Raw genomic sequence first — 22984 nt, 5'->3', positions numbered from 1 at the left:
CAGCCGCGCCGTGGGGCAGGGGTCCGCGGCGACCCTCCGGGCGCCCTTTGCTCCGGGGCGCACTATGACCTGACGCGCGGGGGGCGGGGGGCCTCCTGTCCTGGGCTCGCGCGAGCGGGGCCGCGGGGCGGCCGCGGGGTCCCCGGGACCCGTCCCCCAGGCGCCTCGGCCCGGCGCCATGGAGCTCTCCGAGGTGCGCTGCCTGGGCGGCAGCGAGGAGCTCTACACCATCCACCCGACGCCCCCGGCCGGCGACGGCGGCGGCAGCGCTCGGCCGCAGCGGCTGCTATGGCAAACGGCGGTGCGGCACATCACCGAGCAGCGCTTCATGCACGGGCACCGGGGCGGCGGCGGCGGCGGGAGCAGAGGCTCCGGCAAAGCCGCGGCCCCTGCGGGCGGCGGCCCCAACCACCCCGCGGCGCAGCTGTGCGGAGACGCGGCGCTGCCCCTCTACTCGCTGGGCCCCGCGGAGAGGGCGCACGGCACCGGGGGCACCAAAGTCTTCCCGGAGCGCAGCGGCAGCGGCAGCGGCAGCGGCAGCGGCGGCGGGGGCGACCTGGGCTTCCTGCACCTCGACTGCGCCCCGAGCAACTCGGATTTCTTCCTCAGCGGGGGCTACAGCTACCGAGGGGTCATTTTCCCCACTCTGCGCAACTCTTTCAAGTCCCGGGATCTGGAGCGCCTCTACCAGCGTTATTTCCTGGGCCAGAGGCGCAAATCCGAAGTGGTGATGAACGTGCTGGACGTGCTGACCAAACTCACCCTCTTGGTCCTCCACTTGAGCCTGGCCTCGGCCCCCATGGACCCGCTCAAGGGCATCCTCCTGGGCTTCTTCACGGGCATCGAGGTGGTGATCTGCGCCCTGGTGGTGGTCAGGAAGGACACCACCTCGCACACGTACCTGCAGTACAGCGGTGTGGTCACTTGGGTGGCCATGACCACCCAGATCTTGGCAGCAGGCCTCGGCTATGGGCTTCTGGGTGATGGCATCGGCTACGTCCTCTTCACGCTGTTCGCCACCTACAGCATGCTGCCACTGCCGCTCACCTGGGCCATCCTGGCCGGCCTGGGCACCTCGCTGCTGCAGGTGGTCCTGCAGGTGGTCATCCCCCGGCTGGCGGTCATTTCCATCAACCAGGTAACTACTGCCTGCCTAGCTCTTCCCTCCCCTTGTCTCCCCTGGGTTATTTAGGAATAGCTTTTGGAGAGGCCCGCTTGCCTGGCTCATTTGGAGGCCCCTCCCCCAGCCTGGCGCAGTGCCCTGCACTTGGGAGGTCCTGGGTGTTGGGGGGATGGTGTTTCACCCATCTTAGAGGAGTTGGAAGTAAATGACCTCTAAAGTTTCTTCCAGCCCTGCCTTTCTCTTCTGCTTCTGTGAGTAATTCTTCTCTGTCGCCAGCTAAGAATCAGCCTTCTTTCTGTTCTGCACACTTCCCCCAGGATCTGTAGTCTCAGGAGCAGGAGACAGAGGGGAGGAGATGCACCCCGATTTAGAAGGTGACCCATTCCTTAACAGCTTTTACTCACAAGAGTCGCAGCAGGCTGTTTTAAGGGACTTTGGGATTCAGAGTTGGGATTCTGTGCCACAAACCCTCAATTCTAGGAGGAAATAATAACATGTGTTGAATAATAATTGCTGGTGGGGCCCCTGCATATGTTGTATCATCCAGTTTTTCCGACAATTCCATGATACGTATTTTACTTAGGAATTCTTTACTGCGTTGGTGATCTAAAAGGATATCTTGTCTTATTTTGGGGGATCCAAACCCAGTGCTTTGCATCCATCAGCCTCATCTGGGGCTGGTAGGGTGGGCAGGGAAGTGTCTTTGTAAAAAATGCAAGTTTTGCTTAATTGATAAAGGGCATTTTGATGTAGATGGTCTGAAATATTTAGGTGGAACCTGACCCTCCATCTCTTTTCTTCCTTTCTTCCTGTCTTTCCCTTTAAATATGGATGTGTTACTGGGAACAGAGTTCCCATTGTCTGTGAAGGAGAACGTAGATAGTGACTTTAGTGTTGAAATCCATTAAAATCAATAGATAATTAATGGTCTGGCACTTTGTTTGCCAAATCCTTGGTAGGTAGCAGAAGACTGAATTTGGGGAGTTTCTCCATAAAAATGAGGGAAGCATGTCAGCTGAAATGTTTCCACATAGGAGACTGACACAGGTGCTTGGACAAGGGCCTGCTTTGTATGTTTCTGCTCCAGACTCAGCTTCTGCGCCACTTTACTCTATTGGAAGCTTAAAAACTCCTCTTCCTTGTGTTTGGGTTTGAATATATCATTGAATAACCAGGTACAACACCTCGGAAAGCTGCTCGTGCTTTCTGGAATGCTGGCACCTATAGAGCGCTTTGCCCATCATTGACCTTCTGGGCTTCTAGTGGATTAGGGATTCTCTGTCTTCTCTGATGGCTCTGTATACCTTTGCTCAGGTTCCTTACCTGTTTGGCTGCTTTTAAAGTGCTTTTTGAAGTCTTCTTGGGTAGAACAGAGTATTATAAAGTGCTTGGCTGTGATCATTAGGCATGCAGTGGGAGGTGAGAGGCTCTGTTTGTAAGGGCTGGTCAGCTAAACTTCTTATTAAAGACAGCAATGAATATTTTCTTGAAATCATGGTTAACCTTTCATACGCACCTCTGATAGGGACACCTGAGTGGCTCAGTGGTTGAGTCTCCCTTTGGCTCAGGTCGTGATCTTGGGGTCCTAGAATCAAGTGCCGCATCAGGCTCCCCCACAGTGAGCCTGTTTCTCTCTCTGCCTAGGTCTCTGCCTCTCTCTGTGTTTCTCATGAATAAATAAAGGTTTTGTTTTTTTTTTAAGCCCCACATCTGATAAAAATCTCAATTAGGGATTGTGCAAAGTATGTTTTGCGAACTGTGTCTTTCCATCCGTACACTTGGATCTGAACCCCACTGGCCTCTAAAAGTCTCAATTCCTTCCAAGTTGCCCTGCTTTTTTGCATTTTCTTTATTATGTACCTCCATATTCTTTATTATGTACCTCCAAATCATCAGACTCTTCTTCCCTCTCTTATCCCCTTCCCCTTCTCATCCCCCTTTTTGTCCTTCTCCTCCTCTTTTTCCCTTATCTTTTTTTCGCTAGGAATTGTTTTCACGAGATACCATAGGTGTCTCTCTTTTGCAGAAAATCTCATTGATCATAACCCACTGCTTTCCATGCAGTAGCCCTCCTTTAGTACACATTGCTGAGAGACTTCATCAAGTAAGTTTGGAATAGTATTTAGAATAACAACATCCCAAGTGGCAAATGATGAATATTTTCGAAGTTCTAAGTATAGAGACACTTTGCTTGCCAAATGAATCCAGAAAGTAAATTTTGGCTTCATATTTGTTTTATGCTCTACTCAAATACTACCAGATGGGAGAAGATTAAAAATAACCCCAAAATGTCTTCCCGCTCCCCTCTCATGATAAACAGTCCCCCACTTGAAAACCAAGCTCCAGGTACATCCAAACCAAGCTCATTTAGACTTTCTGTTTGGGTAGGAATTGCAGATAAACTACAGTTTTCCAGGGGAGTCAGCTCTTACCAGACTCCTGGGAAACAGCCAGAGCGCTCTCCTCCGACTTCGGGTGCTGAAAAGACCTTTGTGGCTTTGGCTACAAAATGTTTTCCTTTGGCGCCCTCTAGAGGTCTAAGTGGCTTTCCTAGCTCTTGCAGGTGGGGTGAGGTGGAGAATTAATCGCTTTTTAAAACATCTCTGATTTTTGAACAGGTACTGTTTAGTTTTCCCTGTTTGGGAACATGCGAAGCATGCCCTGCCAATGACCTCTTGGAGCAATTAGAATAACGTCCTAACTCCTTGCCATGGTCACCCGGTCCCCTTACAAACTGGTTGTTCCTTCTGTCTCTAATTGTGTTTCCTTTTCCTCTCCTCCCCAGGCTCCAAATCACAGTACCTTTTTCTGCTCGCAGAGATCCTGAGCTCCTTCTCCACTCCCTAGGCTTTGTGCCTGCCGCCTAGAATAATTTTTCCCAGGTCTTCACGTGACTGAGACGTTCTTAGTATTCTGAACTCAGTTCACATGCTACTCCCTGGTGCATGGTTTGTTCTGTTTTCTCCTGAGCACGTTCACTATCTGAAATTATCTTATTTGTTTGTATTTACTCTGTTTTTCCCTCACCCCCCACCCAACAGGAATGTAAACACCACCTAAAGGCGTGGGCATCTATGCGTTTACCAGTTTATCCTCAGCACCTAGAAAAATGCCAGGCACCCAGCAGGCACTCAGCACACAGACACTGAATGAATAAGACTGTTCATTGCAAAGGCAATATTATAAAATATCCAAGCCCCCTCACGTTCTGCTGGTTAAAGCTTCCTACTTGCACAATCACACATAAGTTGTTAGTGTGTAAGGAAGTCTTTCATACATAAACCCCTTTGGAGAAATCAAAGCACAGTGATAATCCTTCACATTTGTACAATGCTTTACATGTAACTAAGGGCCTTTACATACATTATCACATCTAATGATGACAAACAGATGACATCCTTCACTCTCGTTCCATAGAAGAAAAACAAATTTCTGGGAAGTTTAGCGAGCCATCCCAAAGATGGTGAACCTAACAAGTGGCAAGAACACAATTCAAATCCTAGCTCCAAAGTCATTCATTCTTAAGACATCTTTTGGGGGTTTCCTTTCAAACTACATTTGTGTCAACTCAAGCCTAAGGAGTACCTGTTTCACTACTCCAGAGGGCAATACCTGGTATAGCACATGAATAAATGTTTAATGAAAAAAGCCAAAAGGAAATCATGAGAGAAAAATGTCTGAATTTCTAGGCATAGGCTCTTTGCAGGGAGCTCATCATCTTGCTCAGCTGGATACAAACTTGTCAACCGAAGACCTTTGACCCTGGAATATCATCTTTCTCCACATTTATCCTGAGTCTCATTAGAGGATGGCTCACATTTAACGTAGCATTTTCAAGAACCAAGAAGCTACAGGAGAGTGTAAAGTCAACACACCTCAGCAACTGTTTCACTTACTGAAAATGCCATTTTTCAAAAGTAACATGAGTCAATGATTGCCTTCCCTTAACCCAAGCTATGAGAATCTGTTTTTGTTCTTTTCCTACAGACAGAAATTATATCTGTAGTTTGGCAGGGTAACAGCCAAGCTGCAAATATCTGCAGATACCCTATATGACGAGACAGGGTCTTCTGTTCATTTAGAGCATCATGTCCTTACACCGTGGACACAGGTAGAACAGGAATAAGGCCATCCGGGAGATTCTTTGCTGTCAGCAGAGGTAGTTTATATTTTCTCCACTCAGTGAACTGTTAGACTTAAATCATAAACTTCCCACCCAGACTAAGAGGTATTGTCCACGGCAGATATATATGAGCACCTGTGTATGTTCCAGGTCCCAAGTGGCATTGGAGATATGAAGGAACCTTCCAGAAAGTTCAAAGCTCAGTCAAAGGGTTGCTTTTCTATCTACTCTGGCAAAGTTCAGTTATAGGTAATGTGAGGGCTGCAGCTCCTCCTTCCTCTGGATGCCTCCTCATTCACCTCAAGTTAAACCTGCTTCATGTACATCATTCAGGTAGTAGAGTAGTTAGTGCCTTTGTCCAAAGACAACACAGATTTTTTTCCTCCACATCTTAAATTATTTATCCTGCCAGTTCACTTTACCCATCTAAACATTTATTACAAAATTACGTAATATGCACAAGTAAACCATTAATAATAAGGTCATATTTACTAGGTTCCTTCATGACTCAGGTAAGTTCTAAGGACTGTTGCTGTAATTCGCATTTTACTCTCCCTTAATTGCTGGTGACCGTAATGCAAGCTACCTAACATCTGGAACTCCTCTTGTTCTCGTTCTTCAGCTCATTAGTGACAAAATGGTGAAGATCATTTAGTTATTGGAAAACTGAGAGGCAGCAATATTTAACCACAAAGATCACTGCAGTATGTTTCCTCTTGGGGATTCTGAAATGTTAAAGCTTGTGGCTAATTAGTCTTCTGTACCTCTTGGTGAGGCAGATAAGCAGAAGTGTCAGAGTAAAGGTGATTTCTCCGAGATAACTCTAGGAGTCAAAACAGCCAGGTATGCAAATCCAGGTCAGTTAGTGCTCAAGGTCATGCATGCCGACAGATCTGAATTTCCATGCAGCATTTTCTTTACTCTCTTACACAAATCTCATCAAACAGTAGAGGTGAGAGCCAGAAAAATACTAACTAAATTGTGGTCATTAAATTTAACTAATAACGAGGGACTTTTAGTTTACGTTTGACCTTTAAAAAAATCCTTTGGGAGAAAATGCATTGTTTGTACTGGGTAAGATGGTGGTTAATGATATGAGCAGGGTCAGGTGAGAAGCAGCCTTTGTGTATGCTTTAGAATGCATTTTTGCTGATTTAGGTGCGCCTGGGTAGCTCAGTTGGTGGAAGGCCTGAGTCTTGATTTCAGTTCAGATCATGGTCTCAAAGTTGTGAGATCAAGCCCAGATTGGGGCAGTGTGGGGTGAGAGGAGACTCAGGGGTTGCTCTGCACTCAGCAGGGAGTCTTCTTGAGATTCTTTCTCTCTCACCTTCTCCCTCTGCCCCTCCCTCTGTGCACTTGCAAGCTCAGGAACTCTCTCTCTCAAAATAAATAAATCTTTAAAAAAATACATAGAATACATTTTTTGATGGTTTAAATGAAGGATTGACTTCTGCAGTAGACATAAAGTCAGCATACTAGGATTACCAATCTCTCTCCCCCACTTGTAAAATTTAAACCTAAGTGTATATTCTGTGTTCTTTGTCTAAATCTGCCAACTCAAATCAAAACAAAGGAATTGTATGACTACTTAATGTACAGCAAATGGCATGTAATTTATTTATTTATTATTTGTATTTATTTTTTTAACATAATTTAAATCATCCCAATTTGGTGGTTAGTATCAAGGTAAGTGCTCACTTGGAAACACAAAACATCCATTAAATGAGCGCAACTGGGCCTTTATTTAATGCACCTTGCTAGTTATGGTGTGCAGTTTTTTAAACTCCAAATACCTCCATTTCTGTACATTTTCCTTTAGCAAAGTCATTTAGGCTTAAAAAAATAATTGCAGTGTCCCAGCATGTCTGAGAAAATGTCTTTCAAAACCAGATTTGACTGTCACCATTCCCAAGAGGTTCTTCTGAATGCCAGGAAATGGAAATATTACTTTTTCTTTCTTGTGAAAAATGTCCAGAGACCATCCTTTTGGTTCTAATTCTCTCTCCCTCTCTTCTTTCCTTCCTTCCCCGCACCCCCCCCCTTTTTGTGATGGAGATGTAGGCTTTGCCAAAGATATTTTTAATGACTACTGGAATGACCACTTAAATCACTTCAGCCCTGGCCTGTTACCACCCACCACCCACCCCCCCATCTCCACCCCCCAATCACCCCCCCACCCGCCCCCCACCCCCGCTCTAGAGTTGCAAATGAGCTTGGTGCCTGTGTATTTAGAGACATTGTTGTAAAGTGATTGTAAGTTGTGTGCTTTGCAAGATTGAATTATGAATTTGTTTTCCTTCATATCCGGTAATGTCACCTGACCAGTATCAGTGGGTCAGAGCATAATTAGATCAAAACCGGGAAGGCCGGGAGGACTTTTCCTTCTGGAGCAGCTGCTGCAATGTCATGCTAAGTAGGACAAATGCATTAGTCATATTTACACCTTAATGATTGATGGCACTGTAAGGGCTCATCAAGAATAAGTAAAATAAGTTAAAAAAAAAAAAGGAAACATAAAAAGAAAAGAGCGTATCCCACAGTTCGTGTTGCTGGTAACGTGTCATCAAAAGATACTACCACAATCATACTGCCGTGACATTTCACTGTTGTCTAAATATTTCTTGGGATGCTAATTTATTCATTTCACAAGTGTATCTCTTTTAGTTGATCCTACATGGGTTTATTTTCAGAACACAGGAGACACTTGCCACATTCCTCTCAAACCTTTCCTCTTACCCACAAATGGGCACAACATTAATCCTTCGAGAACACTAGCAGGTCCTGAATCTTCAGTTGGACAGGATTTCAGTTCACTCGATGTATTGCTTTTGAAGCGTGTTCTTTGTTTTCTGTCTGCTGGAAATCAAGGTAACAGAAACCGGAGTTTGGCAGATTTCTATGTTATATAGGTTCAAACCTTAGTTAGCAAGAGGATGGCTCCTGGAAGAAATTTCTTCACTGGCATTTCTTGGGGTCTGGGTGCAGGAACGCCACCTCACCCAGCCAGCCACAGCAGAGCAGCACCATCTGCCCTGTGCTTTCCCAGGAAATGGAATTGGATTTACACACTCAAATGATATCATGTGCGTTTTGTTTATGAAGGACTATTTTAAGGAGTCAGGTCAGTTTCACAGCACTCAGAAACCAGCTCTTCTCAAGGCAAGATTTCTCTGTCAGCCCTGCAGGGTAGGGAAAGAACAAGGTAGATTAATTAACCCCTGAGGTGCCAGACATTCCAAGGGAGGCCAAGCCACAGCCTGGTAGGAAGAAGAGCCATGCCACCCCTAAATGCAACTGTGTGACCACCACCTTGACCAAGGGACTGGGGTTATAACTCAGTGGGTTGTCAGATAACCCTGCCATTCCTTGTTTCTTGGATATCTGTGATCTGATATTAGAATTTCATTTCTCTAGATCCTGTATTTTCTTTTTTTTTAAAGATTTATTTATTTATTTATGATAGACATAGAGAGAGAGGCAGAGACACAGGAGGAGGGAGAAGCAGGCTCCATGCTGGGAGCCCGATGCGGGACTCGATCCCGGGACTCTAGGATCGCGCCCTGGGCCAAAGGCAGGCGCTAAACCGCTGAGCCACCCAGGGATCTCCTAGATCCTGTATTTTCATACGTGTGATATCTTACACATTCCTTAGCTCCTGGGGGTTTCTCTTCATTCTGAGCCACTTCCTGCCTTATATGCCAAAATGTCTTTGAAGCACAAAATTCTTCTAAATCAGGAAATGATAAAATTCTACATGGTGAGGGACATGAGCTAGATGTGAAATTAAATCACATCAATGGGTTTTTTAATGAGGAAATTTTAAAAACTGCCCTTTCTATGTAGAGTGCACACAGGTATAAAATATGAAACAAGAACTATATCCACTTTCTTGTATAAACAACACATCTTGTTCTGTGTCAGCTAGCTTTCCAGTTGGCTGGAGGAAACCATTTCAGAATCTTTTTTATTCTTTCTGGAATTACATGCTGGATACACACGATTGCTTATAAAACAGAGATGACTGAGGATTAGGAAGTGCATAATCAAAATATATATATATTTCTTTAGCTTAGAACATGGAAAGATGAAATGTAGCATAAAAATTTTTAACAGAACAAGACCAAGAAAAAAGGAAGAAGCCTCAGAAGCCTAGGGATACAGGGATGTAGAAAATATATGGTAAGTGTTCTCAAATATTTGGGGTACTACCACAGTGAAGACAGACTGGTTATTTTATGTATCTCCTCTGGGACAGAATAAAGATCAATTGATGGTCACTATAGTGTGAGAGACTTGGGTTCATCTAAAGCCAAGATTTTTAAAACAAACAGACCTGCCTAGGAGGCTGCTTTTTGAAGTGATGAGCTCCATGTCATGGGGATTCTTCAGGGGAAAGTTGCACAGCAATCCATAAGGGATGACCTAAAGTAGATTCCGTACCAGGAAGACTTTTCCTGAAAGTCAGTTGAAAGCCATTGGCTTTCATCTCCAAGCCATCATGACCTCTTTGTAGGCAGTAAAAATGAGAAGGCAAAGGACAAGAAGCAAAAGGCTAAGATGGCCAATGGGTATTTGTCAACTGAATGAGTTGCCCTTCTAGGAGCTCCTCTGGGATCCCTGCCCAATGACATCTGCTTACATTGTGGGGACCAGAATACTGGACACATAGCCACTCCATGGTTAAGGGAGGATGACAAAAATAGATGAGCTTTTACTGCATCTCAAAAAGTAAGGATTGCATAGGAAGAAGGGGAGAATGAAGATTGAATAGGTAAGTTGTTCGACAAGTATTTGTTTCCTACCTATTGGGTTCTAGGTTCTGGGGCACAGCTATGTACTGGACAGTCAAGGTTATTGCTGTAATGAGGCTGATACTTGAATGGAATTTGGGAGGAAGTTTGTGATTCTAGTGCAGAGGTAGGGAGGTTTGTATCTGGTTCTTAGAACATGACTGAAGTGGCACCTGGGTGGCTCAGCTGATTAAGCATCCAGCTCTTGGTTTTGGCTCAGGTCATGATTTCATGGGTTGTGAGATTGAGTCCTTTGTCAGGCTCTGCATTCATTGGGGAGTCTGCTTGAAGGATTCTCCCTCTGCCTCTCCTTTCCTCTCTCTCTGTCTCAAATAAATAAATCTTTTATTAAAAAGGCACATCTGGATCACAGCATTCAGTAAATATTTTATACAGATGCAAGTTTCAGGCTTGTTTTTTGTTTTTTACTACAGACCTCTAAAGCATGAAAAATCAAAGCTGTGGTGGGCTTCTTTTAGGAGTTGTGTGAAAGGGAAGATCAGATTCTAGAAGACATTATGGATGGGTATGAACCTTCCTTCTTAGTGAAGAGAGTGTATGGCGACCCAGGAAAGGGCCAGCAGATCAGTTATTTAAGGAGTTCCTTACCACAAACTGAATGCATCCCTAGTCTGGATTGGAAGATGTGGCAGGTGGGAGTGACTGCCTCATGCTGAGGAGGGTCAGGCGGGTCTACAGCTCTGGGCATGCCCAGTTGGTCTGTGTTCACAGTGACCCTAGCTAAAACCTCGGAGCTCCAGGAAAGCCATCTCTACATGCAAGGTAGGCAGACCAGGTGCTTAGGCAAAGCTCAATTCGTTCCCTCTCCTTGTTACATTGCACATCTGGCATTAGTCCCCTATTACAGTAATGTCATAACATTCCCTGTGAGTCCCTCGAGATCAAGGGTTGTGTCTTATACATCTCTGTGTTCCTAGCATGTAGCATAGACCCTGGCCTGTGAAACAGTCCTGAATATGGTTTTTTTGTTTGTTTGTTATTTGTATTTAAATTCAATTTATCAACATATAGTATATCACCAAGTGCTCATCACATCACCAAGCATGGTACTTTTAAGTGAATGGAATGAACAAAGAGTACATGACCACCTCCTTTCCACTGACCTACCCCACCCCCTCCAAATCACACAGTATTCAATAAGGAATGAGTAATCAGTGAGGGAAGAGAAATTTGTTTCTCTAAGAAAGAAGAGAAATATCAAAAGAGGAGGTCATCGGGAAACCAGAGAACACATCCATAGTTACCCCCTTCTAAAGTGCTTTGGGCTGGAAGCCCCAAGTGGAGTTTCTGCTAGACAGGTGTTTAAAAAGTTAGTACACAACATGAAGAAAAATCCAAGTGATGATCCAGATCACTTAAGTCAAAAAAAGAAAGAAGGAGAAAGGGGCCGGGAAAAGTTAGGCACTAGACTATCCATTAAGTGTGTGTTCATTTGTGAACATTTTAAATGGATCAGGCCCATCCACACAAAATAGAATCCTGACATGGGGTTCACTTCATTTGCTTCCTTCTTGGTTCTTCAGTACCTTGGCTGTGAACCCCAACACCAGCATCCTGCTCAAGTATTCTTTGTGGCACACCCCAAAAGGCTCCTTTGGCCTAATCTCTGGTCTTCAGTCAGTGTTTCCCTTCTAGTTTCATACAGGTACAGCTGTGGGCAAGAGGCTCTCCCACCTTCAGATCTCATTTCTGGCACCCCACACCAGAGCAGAGGGGCTGGTCTGACTCACTTCTAAGGGGACAGCATCACACAAAACTGGTTGATTTTGAGGAGCATGGTAAATAGATCATTGCTTAGACTACCCTTCAGCTTAAAACCTATCACAGAAAGGCCAGTTTGTACCCTAACTGGATCAGTTCATCTGTAGACTGCATCACAGAAAAATCAAGCCTGAATTTAGATATTAGAACCCCATGCAATTAACTAAAATGGTCCTCATGAAGTCCCCCCAAAAAGGTTATGAGTTAAGCCTTCCATTTTTGGAAGTATCCCACTTAGTTCCTCTTTCTGCTGTCAATTAGTTCAAAAAACAAAGTCAAAATCAAGAACAGCAAGCTTGTTTTCTTTTAAGTTCAAAGTCAAACTTCCCTTGTTACTTGGGTGAGCTTTCCTTGCCTGTTGGTGGTGGGTATGGTGGGTAGTACATGTGCACATGGGTTCATGGCCCCTACAGTCAGTTTCCAATGAACAGAGTCCCCTCCTTCTCACTCTTTCTCTTTTGTAAAGATTTTATTTATTTATTCATGAGAGACACAGAGGGGGAGGTAGAGGGAGAGGCAGGCTTCCCATGGAGCAGGGAGCCTGTTGCAGGACTCGATCCCATGACCTTAGGATGACAACCTGAGCCAAAGGCAGACGCTCAACCAACTGAGCCACCCAGGCTTTCTTCTCTATTTAAGAGACAGATGCAGCTCTTCCCTTTTACCAAGTGAATAATGGCATCATAAGCAATCCTTGGGGCCCCGCCCACGCCATTTCAGCCTGAGTCCCAACTCTGAGCTCTGCCAACAGACAGAGATATTTTTTAAACCGTGTTAAGAAAATTTCCTTAAAACAAATCCTCATCCTATTTTTGCCACTTTTTTTTTCCCCCAGCAACTTTGGCCAAATGGCCTTGGCTTCTTCAGCCACGAGTATCTTGATGCCTAAAAAAGTTTTGTGAGTAGTGAAGAGAAATACAGGATCATCAAGGGTTCCCAGAACCCCAGACCAAGTTAGCTACTCCTGCTCTGCTGACCACATCACCCTTTCTCTGTTCATCCGCTGCTGGTCTCCACATCTCCGGCCGGCTGGGCTGTGAGCTTCACAAAGGCCGGGGTTGTACCGAGTCATGGTTGTGTCTCCATGATATAGTCTAGTGCTGCTTACATTCTTTTTCTTCCCAGATGTTTCAGTTCTCCTCTTCAGTGTTGGGATTCCTTTAATATCTGTTCCACGTATCTCCTTCTTAACTCATTGCACACATCCCCCTGGACAATCCCTCCCTTCCTCCACTACTGACCATGGATCTAGGTGCCACTTACTCCTCTAAATATCAATCTCTATTCCAGTTTTCTTGGCCAAGTTTAAGACCAGGCCCCCGACTGACCTGCTGGACACCTTCAGTTAAGGGCAGCTCAATCTCAACAAACCAAAAATCATCAGCTTCCCACCCATCATCTGTGTGAATTCCTGATGGTGTTGTCTTCTGTTAACTGGGATCTGCCCATAGCTATCCATCCTCCTCCTTACTGCTCCAGTGTAGGCCTCATGATCACTGAACTCTGTCTTTCCCTGTGCTCCTCCAAGCCACCCCTCACCCACCAGGGAGTAGGCTGCTCCTAAATTTGAGGATTGTTACCACTCGTGCCTGGGGGTAAATTCCACTGTTGAATCCATCCCCAGTTTCCTGATACCTTCTGCTGGGCTCCTCCTGTGTCTGCTTTTTGGGGCAACTCTTCTGTCATCTTGTCCCTTGTCTGCCAGTAGTCACCTGCAGGTCACCAGCTCCGGGAACCCTCCCCTCAGCCCCTCCTCCAAGACACGTGCCAGCTTCAGAACAAATGCCATTTGTTCCATCAGAGAATTATGTTTGCTCGTTTGATTGTAAGAATCTGAATGAACTCTGGGAGGCATTTAAGAGAGGAGGGCTAGGCAGACACTATGGAATTTGACAAAAAGATAAATGGTCTTTCGAGCAAGACTCTTTCAGTGAGGAAGGACATGCATTGAGAGGTGCCATGAGCCAGACACACATATCACAGGAAGCACTGGAGTGTGAACCCAATGCGGCATGAGGATTCAGATCGCCTGGGATTGACTGCCACTGGTAAATTTATGACACCAATAAGGGTCTTAATCTTTCTGCACCTCACTTTCTTCAACTGTAAATGGGAATAATAACACTAGTTCAGAAAATTGTTGCAGAGATGAAATATACATGGAATATTTAGAATATTTAGATCTGAGCTAGTTCATAAATTTTGCACAATACATTTTATTTTTTATTGTAGCTTAGTTTTTTAAATTGACCATCTTTTCTGTGGACTCCTCTGCCCTGAGGGGTCCTTTCTCTGGCTTTACTTTTCTAAACAACTGTGTACAGTAGACCAATGCTTGCGAATTTTAATATGCAGAAAAATCACCTGGAGGTCTTGGCTCAGCCTTTGGATTTAGGAAAGGGATCCCAAGATTCGGCATTTCTAGCAAGTGCCCAGGTGCTGCATGCTGCCAGCCTGTAGATCTAGTTTGGGGAGAAAGGCTTTGGTTGCCCTGACACTCCAATGGGGGCTTAGGTCCCTGACTCTGGACTCTCCTCATTCTCTCTACATCCCTCCATCATTTATTAGTTCATACTTCTATTTAGTCCTTCATATGACAAATACATATGGAGTACCACTGTGTGCAGGGTGCAAGCAGTAGGATAGGGTGGTGAGGACAAGAATGCAAGATTCTGCTCTTAAATGGATTCTAATCTAGAATGAGAGTCAGCCATTGATCAAATAGGGACCTCAGTATGTGACTATGTCAAACTGAGTTAAGTACTTTTAGGCCAGATGACCTGATCTGGTGCCAGGCTATGACTAGGTTTAGGCTAGGAAGGCATCCAGGGTACAAAGTGTAAAAAGGCTCTTGCTATTGGATGCCAATCCTGTGATGTAGTCTGTCCTGCACATCTTGCTTATCTCACCCTCTCCTGGCTCTGGTTTCTGTTTCAAAGGAGAAATCTGACTTGGGCTGAGATAAGGAAATTATTCCTAATTAAGACCCACAAGAGGAATGGGGTTGTCAGGTAAAATTGGAACTATGGTGTCTTTATGTGTTTCCACTACTAAAATGTATGCTCTCTGAGGACAGGCTCTGACCTTGTGTATATCCCTGGACTAGATATTGGCACATCCCAAGGGGAGCTCGCAGCAGAGGCTTACCGAATAAATCCCTGAATAAGTCACCTTAGCATGAGTATTGTTGCTCCCCTTCTCATAGCAAAGGATGCTGATCTCAGAGTATTACATCATTTCCCTTTGGTCCTACTGTTAATAAGGGATTCTAAGCCACATCTGTCACATTTCAAAACTACCCCTGGATTTGATGGTCTTTTAAGGCCACTTTACCTCAATTAACGTTGCTGGTTTCAGAGGCAAAGAGTTAAAAGTAATAAAGAAGAGGAAAAACAAGATTTGTATTCCAAATGGTAGCAATGCTAATAACAATGTTATTGCTCTTTGAAGCCAGGGGACCACACATTGTATTAAAATAGCACCCAAACAGTCATCAAAAGACTGACCTCAGACTTTATATCCAGTGTGGTACAACTTTGTACAGACCAATCCATCTGCCATGGCCTCAGAACGAATTCCTCACCACTCTGAAAGTCTGTCACCATGAAATGATTTTTGAGGTTCTTCCTAGCTGTAAAATTTTTATTCCCGTGAGTTACAGTGATGTGAATGTGGGGATTTGTATGTTTTCCTGGTTCGTTTGGCTCCCAAGATCAGAAAATGGCAGTTCTTATTAAAAACATAGCTTGCTGAGGTCATTGACCTCTGAGAAGGAAGAGAAATATTATGAATAATGATTGAGCAAATACTGAGAGAATTCCTTATTAGGTGGTAGTTAATATTTAATTTCTTCTAGTAGTTTAATTACACTGACACCATGAGTTGTGAAATCGCGTGTCATTTTAGCGATTCAATTTGTTTCAAAGGGAATAGTGATGGAGTTATTTAATTGACAGACAATTGTTTCTTTTGAATATTTAATTAGTGACTTTGTGGTGCTTGTCAGAATTGCCTATCTGGCTTTTTCAGAATGTGCATGTCTGCTGTGATCAACAAGCCATTTTATGTCAGTATTACCCAGAAGCAATGGAACGGGAGTCTGGCTTTTGTGGTTCCCTCTTCTTTGTCTGTAGACCCCCAAAAATAGACACTGGGGTCTGGAGGAGCTCACTGAATGTTACTGTCCATTTGTCACTTCATCTGCAACAACATGAGATGAGATTCCTGGACATTTCAGGCATTTCACTGTTTATCAATATGGGAGGGGCTGAAGACTATGAAATGCTGTGAATGGAGAAACAACAGTCACCAAGCACTGAGTAGTAGTTGTGTTACTTCTGTAAAACAGATGGGTCTGCATGCTGTGGTCACAGGTAACGGGCTCGCTTGCTATGGGGTTGCTGCAGAGCTCTGCCCAACATAGGACAGCAGCTGCAGGTGGGTGAAGTGAGAGTGCCCTGCCACCCCCAACAATAATGATCATGTCAAAAACTGAGAGCAAAACTGCACCCAGGGTAAAGGAATGTCCACTAACTTTTAGGCTACCCACTGCTACTCCAGTGTGCCTTTCATGAACAAACCACCAGTCATTAGGAATCACCGTTTTGCCATGTGTTTAGAACATTCTTATAAGGAAGAGAAAGCATCTTGCACTTGTTGCTGCTGTGTCTCCCTACGGATAACCACACTCAAGTCTTCCCTTATAGAAAGTTCATCCTAATTTTATAGAAGGGAGAAACAAATGCTCACTTGACATCTTGCAAAAAAGACTTTGGTTCCAGGTAATTTGAATGTAAAAAGTTCTGAGAAGATCAGCCTTTAATTAATAAACTAAGCTTAGATAATAAACTTTACTTTTTCATGCACACAGACAGGATTCAAGCCATAAACCTTTTTAAATATTAAACAACCATTAAATGACAACAAAATGAATCTATTGACAAAATTGGTAGGAAAACTCATAGTAAACACCAAGTTCCCTCCAACAAATAGGATAAACAAAAGATTTTAGAATAACAGGAATCCCATCTTCAAAGTAGACTAAGCAATAAGACATGAAAGTAAGGAAAGAGGCATGGCATTGGTGGAGAATGGAGGGAAGTCAACTCTTTTGGCTTCCTTACTGCATTGCAATTCTATCTCTACCCCACCAGCCAAGGCACCACCAAGCTTCCCCCTCAACACCATTTGAGAACTGCTCCTTTCAAAGTCCTTTTCCAGGCCTCTGACTTTAAAGAACTTGGATGTTCCAAAAGGCAGAACCATCATATGGTTTCACACACATCCTGTCCACTCCTAATGGTATTCCAGCACTAGTAGTAGAATTATAACCTTCACTTCAAAATGAAGAAATTAAAGTTCAGAGGTTAATTTGACTGAAGTCATTCAGAATGTGTGTGACCAAGTGAGGATTCAGCCTCAAGTTTGTTTGGCTTCAACCATACATGGGTTCCTGCTGGCTCCTGCCACCACCACCCTGCACATACCAGGTTGCCATTGAAATAAATGTATATTCATATTTAATAGAGTGTTTCTTTCATTCAACTGTCTCCAGTGTGCTGAACTGGAGGACTGAAATTTCAAATAAGATCTGTTTCCTTTCTTTAAGTCATTTATATTTTCAGGGCAAGAAGACAAGAAAGAAAAGTTTATCCATTGGTACCTGGCTTCCTCCTATATGGTCTCTACAAACAGCTACAACGGGTTTCAGATCTTGAAACTATAAAGATGTGAGAAATGGTACACTTCCTTACCTGGCTTTCTGTGCATGCTGCACATAGCCAAAGTAAAACTAACATTTAAGGAAGATACTTGAAACAGAAGAACTTAAAGTTTTGATGACTTCACAGTTTACCATCTGTCTTCAAGACCAGATTTGTGGCTACACCAGAAGGAAAAGCAGAGGATCATTACATAATTTATTAAAATATTCAAACCAAGCCCTTTATACTTAAATCCCTTCTAGCAAAATAAATAGCTTCTTGGGAGTAATCTAGACCTAGTTGCCCATGTGATTTTGAGTTTCACTTTATATTGTCTCACATTCTTTAGAATGATAAACCATTTGAGGACATTGACTTTCTATCTGGGGCAGATTTCTGCGTACAGCTGTATCTTAGAGACTGCTGGGTGGCTGCCAATATGCATTGTCCTTCTTCCTTGTGTCTCGAGCCAAATTTTTATCTTGGGAGGTAACGTGTATCATGTGCATTTATATAGAGAGAAGGAGGGGGGTTAGAGGAGAGAGCGAGAGAGAATGAGAGAGTGTGTGTATGCATGCTCACAGACATACCTCCTTTGTACCTAAGGGTAGCCAATAAAATAGAGGTATTCATTACTGGAGGGTTTCAGAAAGTTTTGAAAAGATACCTGATTCATCTGGGAGGACTTTTTTTTGCCCACTCCACCTCCTTTAGCCATCTTACTGCCAGGTGAGCAGATATGATGGCACCTCCACCAACCGTCTTGGGCCATGAGGAGCCATTGAGGATGGAAGCCACACAGTAGGATGGTGGACCACACAGAAATCAGAATCTTAGGACACTGTTAATGCTCAGAGGTCACCATACCAGCCCTAGATTGCTCATCCCTACATATTTTTATATGACATAAAATAGGCTCCAAATGTGTTTAATCCACTATTATTTTAGTTCTCCATTATGGCATCCAAATCAATACCAGCTGCAAAATATATTCATGGTGTATCAGCCAATAAATTAAAGTTCTCTACTCTTCGAGATAGTTTTGCAACTCTTATACTTGACAAGCTGATCATATAAGACGACAGACCCATTTTCATTTGGTGATTTTTTTTCTTTTTTTGCTCCATAGTTGAGATTTGGGGAACAGGAAGACCTAGATCAGATGTTGTCTGATACATAATTTATAGTACTAAAATAAATGGCAGGCAATAATTATGGCTGGAGAAGATGTGAGGAACTATTTCCCAAGGGAGGCAACTGATGTTTTCCTATATATAGCTCTTTGAAATTGCACCAGGCCTAGTGAGATTAAAAAGTCATCCTTGAAGGTGCCCAGCCGCGAACATCAGCCCATCGTCAGGGGTGTGGGGCAAAGGGGAAGGGGCTAAGCTAAATAATTTTTGATATCCCTTCTCATTTGAAGCTTATGACTCTGTGGCTTGATGTTATAAATAATTGGTTAGATGTAGAATAATTGGACTCTAAAAAGGAGCGAAGTCCCAGAAACCTCCTGAATTTCAGAAAGGAGTGCTGTATCTTTACATCCAGCAGCTTCCCTGTCCTTGTCTTCTTTGTGGCTCTCCACCTCAGTGAAGCCAAGGGTCTGTCATCCATCCTTAGAGCTGCCCGAGCCAGAAAGCCCAGAGGCACCCCCAGCACTTCTCTGTCAGTCCCCATGGCCAGTCTTTTGCAAGTTCTGACAAGTTTGCCTCCAGAATGTCCTCAAGCCCACCCACTTTTGTATCTGCTCCTTTCACTTTGGTGAAGGAGACACTGTTCCTCACCTGAATCACAACAGCCTCCCTGCATCATCTTTCAACCTTTTCCAGTCCGTATGATAGGATGATGGCTTAGAATCCTTCAGTAAATGTCAGTAACTCCTCATTGCTCTTAAAACAAAGGAAGAACTCCCTCCTGGGACCCACCTTTTAGATCTGCCACCCTTTCCCCTGTCCTTCAAATCATGTGACCTTCATTCAATTCCTCAAAAGACCCATGTCTTTTTCTGCCTCAGAGCAGTCCGAGTTTCTATTCCTCTCTTGCCTGAGGTGCTCTTCCCTCTAATTCAGCTCTGGAAACCTCTCTCAGGGAAGCTTCCTCTGCCCTCTCTTAGGCCACCACTTAATTAAATTTTCAAATTCCCTCATGCTTTTCTTAGAAAACACATAGCACTGTGTATATGTTGTGAGAGTCTTTTTTTTCCATGACTTTCCTACCAGATAGTAACTGTGAAGAAAATGGGAATGAGTCAGTTTTGCTCATTCACCAGAATATTCTCAGACTCCCATGTTTGATAAATGTGTGTTTACAAATGAATGAATTGGAATGGCTAGGGCTAGTGTTCAGGCCCAGTTGGGACTTCTGGTTTCTCTGGAGGATGTCTAACAACAGATTTCAACTGTCCAAGAAAGTGAGATGACACTGGTTTGGACCAGGGTTCAGGATAATGCTTCTGCTGGGCTACTGGCCTATTTCTCTATGGCTTAAATCCTGGTTAAGGCTAAAGCTTGTAGATAAAATATTTTCAGTACCAGAGGCTGAACAGGAATCCTACCAGGAGCAGATGACCTAATGAATCTGCTAAATTGTAACTCCAGTGATCCTACACAAAATTGTCATGCCAGGGTGATGCTTTTCTTTTAATAGTCTATGTTCTGGCAAAAAATACTTGTGGCTTCCACTGTCTTTAAATAGATGGTATCATTAAAGTGGCAAATAACAATTTTATGAAACATAATACTCTTGTCTTATTGCTTAGTTCTTATGGTGGATCTCATTAAGGCTGATTTAAGCAAATAAATATAAAGGACTTTATGAAGAGGAAACTGACACTGATATTGATAGATAGGTAAAGCACTAGACAGACAGACTACTGAGGAGGATTTTTGAGTCATGTTGTCGCTCATTTATCTTCTCTGTTTTGGGAATGGATCTGAGAGGAGTGAAGAAAACATTTAAAAACTGGGATATAGATTACCCTATTTAATCTATAAATTTACTACCAAATTTTTCTCCCAATTATGCTTGAATACTCTAAGGGTGGGAATGCACTTCCATCCTAAGGAGCCCTTTGCCTTATGTGACAACCCTACTTATAGAAAATAACATTTGTGATGGACACAATCTAGGCAGTTGTCCTAATTGTGTGTTGCAGAAAGGTCAGTGCTGCCTAAGATAGCACACATTATCATTTTTATGACTATCAGCATTACCATCAGTTTCACCACCATCCCCAGTCTCTTCCCCTTTCATCATCCCCATAAGAGTCCCTAACATTTTCAGAGTAATTTAAGCTAGAAGACAAGTGTCATTAACTGTGACTGAGGAAGACTTCATCCTGGACATAGCAGATGAACTTGAAATTCATGGGTAGGATACGGAGATACCCACAAAATGGCATGATGATGAAGTTAGACCTCCACTGGGAGAAGATGATATGCCCACGTTCATGCCCTTGGCTAGATCTTAATCTTCAGGAGACATACACTCTCCTGTATTTCCTCTCAGAAGAAAGTGTTTTGGCCAAGTGAGGGAGAACACATGCTTCGGAGTCCAAGTGCTTGCTTTTGGATCCTGCCACCACCACTCATTAGCTTCTGAGCTGGCAAGCTACTCAACCTCCATAAACCTCTGTTCTTTCATCTGTAAAATGGGGCTAGATATGGTGTGTGTCTTATATGGGAAGTGCGAGCTTTCACAGAGGTGATACGGATAACATCTTGGAACAGCACACAGCCCGTAAGTATCTCCTGCTAATAATTATATATATAGGCTGTAGGGCAAACTGTGATGGCAGAGACATTGAGTCTCTGATTTACTGCCATGTCTCCAGCTCTAGAACAATGCCTCACACATAACTAGTGCTCCGTAATGATTATGAATGAGGAAATAGCTACTGGGTAAGAGTAGTGTGGCTAAACTGAAGAAGTTGGCAGTAAGCTGAGGTCAAAGCATGAGCAAATAGCCTGATTTATGAAAATAAATGCCTCTGATTTTTTTAAAAAAGATTTATTCACTTATTTGAGAGAGAGGGAGAGAGAGTGGGTGGGGGAAGGCAGAAGGAAAAGGACCATCTCAAGCAGACTACCTGCTGAGCACAGATCCTCATCTCACTGCCTTGAGATCATGACCTGAGCTGAAATTAAGAGTTGGATGCCCAACCAACTGAACCACCCAGGTGCCCCTGCCTTTGGTATTTTGAATGGGTATTTCCAAATCCTTTGAGAGCTGGACAGAAATATATATAATGCAAACTTCACTTCTCCAAGATGTTATTTTACCAAAAGAAAAAGAAAGATAAAGAACCACCTCTCTATCTTTGAGTGATCTCTTTGACCTTTAAAACATAATAATAGCTAAAGGAGACAGTATTGGAACTAACATTGAGTCACTATTTTGATTAAATATTGAAGGAGAACATGTATTTCAAAGCCCACTTCTTTCCCTTGAACTAACACTTACTCCAAATGATCCACTCAGAGCACTCATACCAAAAAATATACTTGGCATTTGTAATACAACTTATATTTTAAATTTTTCTGATATTTAATGTACCCGATGGTATAATAACTCTATCACTGAGGACAAATTTCTAGCCCCACTGCCTAGTGGGCGAGGGAGCTCAGGCCTGAAAGATTTCTGTATATCCAAACACCAGGCAGGCTACAATCCTGGGCTGTTGATCTTAGTTCATTTCCTACTGGATTTTTTTCTCTTACATGTTATACTTCTCTGATGCCATTTCTAAAACTCTGATGGGCAAAGGGAATTAACTGGTCACAGGTTGTGATTGCTAATGGGGTCTGTTGCCTGGTCCACTTGGGCAGTGGGGTCAAAACCACTTGGTGTGCACAGGCGACAGGAGCGACCCCCTGGTGGCCGCCCTGCACAGACACCAGGATGGGATGGGGTGGGGTGGGTGGGATTGGCTCTTCAATACAACCAGCACCTGTTCCAACATGGCTTCTCAGCATTTCCCTTCCTAGATCATAAAGAGCGGTTATGCAAACATATTTTCTGTACTTAAAATCAAAAGCCAAGACAATTATCTACAGAATAATTCCCAGTGGGAGCAAGGAATTCAATTCCAAATACCTCCAATCATCCAGCTCAGATTTCTACCTGCTTTGCCTTTAGAATTCCTGGCGTTACAAGTCAGAGAGGATGGTCAAGGCCACCAAAGGCCACTTCGGATCAAAGCAGGCTTCTTTTATCCAGTATTCTGGATGGGGATCAGGACAGCGACTCCTGGAGCTAAAGAAATTTTAGGAGGATTTCAGGAGGCAGCTTACATGCCATTTTTTATGAAGCCAGTTCTAGCTGATGGGCCAAGAGCTTTTTGGAGGATAAGATCTGAACCGAGTATGTCATCAAGGCAGCTCCTTCTCTGCTAGAAACCTAGCATGACTCCCCATTTCATGTTGGGTCACACTGGTGTCCTTCCACCTCCTGCTCTGTCTCCTGC

General features: G+C 43.7%; 1 protein-coding gene across 3 annotated transcripts in view; it reads left to right on the top strand.

Moving 5' to 3' along the window:
- Positions 1 to 178: 178 nt before the first annotated feature.
- ADCY8 (adenylate cyclase 8) overlaps positions 179 to 22984 on the top strand; it is a 221132-nt gene continuing 198326 nt past the window's right edge. For 2 of the 3 annotated variants that reach the window (XM_038555533.1, XM_038555532.1), the window contains exon 1: positions 179 to 1138. In XM_038555533.1, the coding sequence (XP_038411461.1) occupies positions 179 to 1138 (960 nt within the window). The remainder of the gene's footprint in view (positions 1139 to 22984) is intronic. The other variant, XM_038555534.1, reaches the window with a different exon arrangement.

The sequence above is a fragment of the Canis lupus genome, chromosome 13 (genome assembly GCF_011100685.1).
Source record: "Canis lupus familiaris isolate Mischka breed German Shepherd chromosome 13, alternate assembly UU_Cfam_GSD_1.0, whole genome shotgun sequence".
Lineage (NCBI taxonomy): Eukaryota > Metazoa > Chordata > Mammalia > Carnivora > Canidae > Canis > Canis lupus.
Note: the sequence above shows the minus strand (reverse complement) of the source record. Positions and strands in the feature narration are given on the sequence as shown.